This window comes from Babylonia areolata, chromosome 22, assembly GCF_041734735.1.
Source record: "Babylonia areolata isolate BAREFJ2019XMU chromosome 22, ASM4173473v1, whole genome shotgun sequence".
Lineage (NCBI taxonomy): Eukaryota > Metazoa > Mollusca > Gastropoda > Neogastropoda > Buccinidae > Babylonia > Babylonia areolata.
In genome coordinates, this window is record NC_134897.1 from 14,179,533 (window position 1) to 14,182,735 (window position 3,203).

The 3,203-nt window shown below is 48.1% G+C and overlaps 1 protein-coding gene across 1 annotated transcript in view; it reads right to left on the reverse strand.

The window, feature by feature from the left end:
- Positions 1-2,441, reverse strand: part of LOC143296896 (stAR-related lipid transfer protein 5-like) — a 58,169-nt gene extending 55,728 nt beyond the window's left edge. The window contains exon 1 of the mRNA XM_076608888.1: positions 2,053-2,441. Coding sequence (XP_076465003.1) covers positions 2,053-2,160 — 108 coding nt within the window. The 5' untranslated portion in view covers positions 2,161-2,441. The remainder of the gene's footprint in view (positions 1-2,052) is intronic.
- Positions 2,442-3,203: the final 762 nt, after the last annotated feature.

Consider the following 3,203-nt stretch of genomic DNA (forward strand, 5'->3'; position numbering starts at 1 on the left):
ACGCTACACCACATCTGCCAAGCAGATGCCTGACCAGCAGCGTAAACCAACGCGCTTAGTCAGGCCTTGAGAAAAAAAGGTGAATAAATAATAGATAAGCGTACATAAATAAGTAAATAAATAAATAAATAATAATTATAATATATAAAAAAAGGGGTAGTAGTAATAATGATAATATAATAATAATAAATAAATAAATAGACAAATAGATAAATAAGACAACAATGATGATAAATAAGCAAATAAATGTAAAACATGAAGACACACATTCACACATACACCCACACATAGCATAACATAACAGATATGCACCAAACATGCAGTTTCACAGATTAAGTGACAAAGCTGGCGGACGGAGGTGGTGTGAATAAGTCAGAGAGCCAGTATAGTAATAACCGAGTCTCCGGACTTCGCTGTAGGTATACTGATGAAGACTCGGACCACTTACTCTGCCTTGGGTCACCATCACTATGACACGAGTGCTTGTGACAGCTGCCGTGCCGTTTATCTCTGTGTGTGTGTGTGTGTGTGTGTGTGTGTGTGTGTGTGTGTGTGGTACTGCTTGTCTGTCTGTCAGTCTGTCTGTCTGGATTAGCCTCCCGCTGTGTTCTTCTCCCTCTGTGTGTGTGTGTGTGTGTGTGTGTGTGTGTGTGTGTGTGTGGTACTGCTTGTCTGTCTGTCAGTCTGTCTGTCTGGATTAGTCTCCCGCTGTGTTCTTCTCCCTCTCTGTGTGTGTGTGTGTGTGTGTGTGTGTGTGTGTGTGTGTGTGTGTGTGGTACTGCTTGTCTGTCAGTCTGTCTGTCTGGATTAGCCTCCCGCTGTGTTCTTCTCCCTCTGTGTGTGTGTGTGTGTGTGTGTGTGTGTGTGTGTGTGTGTGAGTGTGTGTGTGTGTGTGTGGTACTGCTTGTCTGTCTGTCAGTCTGTCTGTCTGGATTAGCCTCCCGCTCTGTTCTTCTCCCTCTGTGTGTGTGTGTGTGTGTGTGTGTGTGTGTGTGTGTGTGTGTGTGTGTGTGTGTGTGGTACTGCTTGTCTGTCTGTCAGTCTGTCTGTCTGGATTAGTCTCCCGCTGTGTTCTTCTCCCTCTGTGTGTGTGTGTGTGTGTGTGTGTGTGTGTGTGTGTTGTGTGTGTGTGTGTGTGTGTGTGATTTACAATAAATGTTACAAAAAATAATACTTTGTATGTTTTTGGCCCTTGTAGACATAATGCCGGTGAGGCAACGAAACTGCATCATCTTTGGGATCTTGGTTCTGCATAGCTTTTATAATCTTTATTTATTATGATATCAAATTGTCTCCCCGCTTTTTTCAGGTAGTTACAACTCTCTGTTACAAAGCTTCTGACTGAATTTTAGAGTCATATTCCTAGTAACAGAATTAGAAAGCCCTGAGTACAGAAAGACAGACACACAGAGACAGAGACAGACAGACAGATAGTGACACTGAGACACAAAAATATGAGAGAGAGACAGAGAGAGAGACAGAGACACAGAGAGAGACAGAGACAGACAATCAGACAGACAGACAAATAGTGACAGAGACACAAAAAGAGAAAAAGAGCGAGCGAGAGAGAGAGAACGAACGAACGAACGAGCGAGCGAATTTTTATTTTTCCAGGGTATTGAGATAAGCATAATGAGAGAGAGAGAGAGAGAGAAGTCGGGCGTGGGAGCAATAAAAAGGCACAAATAAACCACCAAAATGCACACACACACACACACACACACACACATTGACTGTCACACACACAAACACACACACATTGACTGTCACACACACACATACACACACACACACACACTCCCTCTCTCTCTCTCTCTCTGTGACAAACACATACAAACTGCGAGAGAGAGAAAACATGAGTGGAGGCGAAAAAAGGCACTACTGAATTAACTCACTCGTACTCGAACAACTTCCCTCCCACCGCTCCCCCCCCCTCCCCCCCACACACACACCACCGAAATTTCAGAGTTCCATCATGCAGTCACCACCACACATCCCAGTCAGTCACCACACCACACACAGACAGACACACAGACAGATACACAGACTGACCGGCGCTTTCTTGACGAGTTGCCACCCGTCCTGATCCTTGTAGTAACCCTCGATGGTGTTGGCCGTCTCTTGGGCCGCTTGTCGGTAATAGTCGTCCGTTCCTTCCATCTTTCCTTCTTTCTTTCTCTTCTTTCTTTCTTCTCTTTACTTCCCTTCTCTCTCTCTCGCTCTCTCTCTCTCTCTGTCTCTCCCCTTCACCACAGCACACAAACAACACACACGCCCGGCGCGCTCTCTCTCTTTCTTTCTCTCGCTCTCCCTCTCTCTCTCTTGCTCTCAGCTGACTGACTGTCTGGCAGGTCAGAGCCGACGACGACACCCAAAGGGAAAAAAAAAAGAAAAAAGAGGCAGCCGGGAAAAACTAGGATCGATTCACACACACACACGCACACACACACACACAAGCACACTGAGTAAAGACACTGGCGGTGGTGGGTGGGTGTTGTGTGTGGGGGGAGGTGGGGTGGAGGAGGGTTATGATCAGCTGCGTCAGTTGCGGTGATGGTGGTGGTGATGATGATGATGATGATGATGTTTAGCCCCTCCTCTCTCTCCCTCTCTCTTTTCCTCTCTCTCTCTCTCTCTCTCTCTCTCACGACTCCCTGGCTGTGTGGGCGATTGGTGTGGGCTTGCGGAGTTTGTATTAGTGCTTGCTGTGTGGCTTGAATGTGTCTGTCTGGTCTGGTTTGCTTGCCTGACCTCCCCCCCGCCACCCCACCTCTCTCTCTCTCTCTCCCTCTGTGTGAGTGTGTGTGTGTGTGTGTGTGTGTGTGTGTGCGCGCGCGCTCTCTCTCTCCCTCAGTCCCCGCCCCTTCACTATCACACAGTCAGCAGCTATAACTTGTAGCTAGCTTTGCGTGGACTTTGTCATCTTTTCCACACACACACACCATACCACACCACACCACAACACACCACGCTGGGTTGGTACACTCATCAGCGGGACTTTCTGGTCTTAAAAAGAAGAAGAAGAAGAAGAAGAAGAAGAAAAAGCAGACATTCTTCTCCCCCCCCCCCCCCACCCTCTCCCCCATCTCCCCTGCCTCTTTATCCCCCCCCCCTCCCCCATCCACCGCCGCCCCTCTACCCTCATCCCACCTTCCCTCCCCTCCTCCCTCCCCTCCCCTCCCCTCCCCCTCCCCACGTCGTCG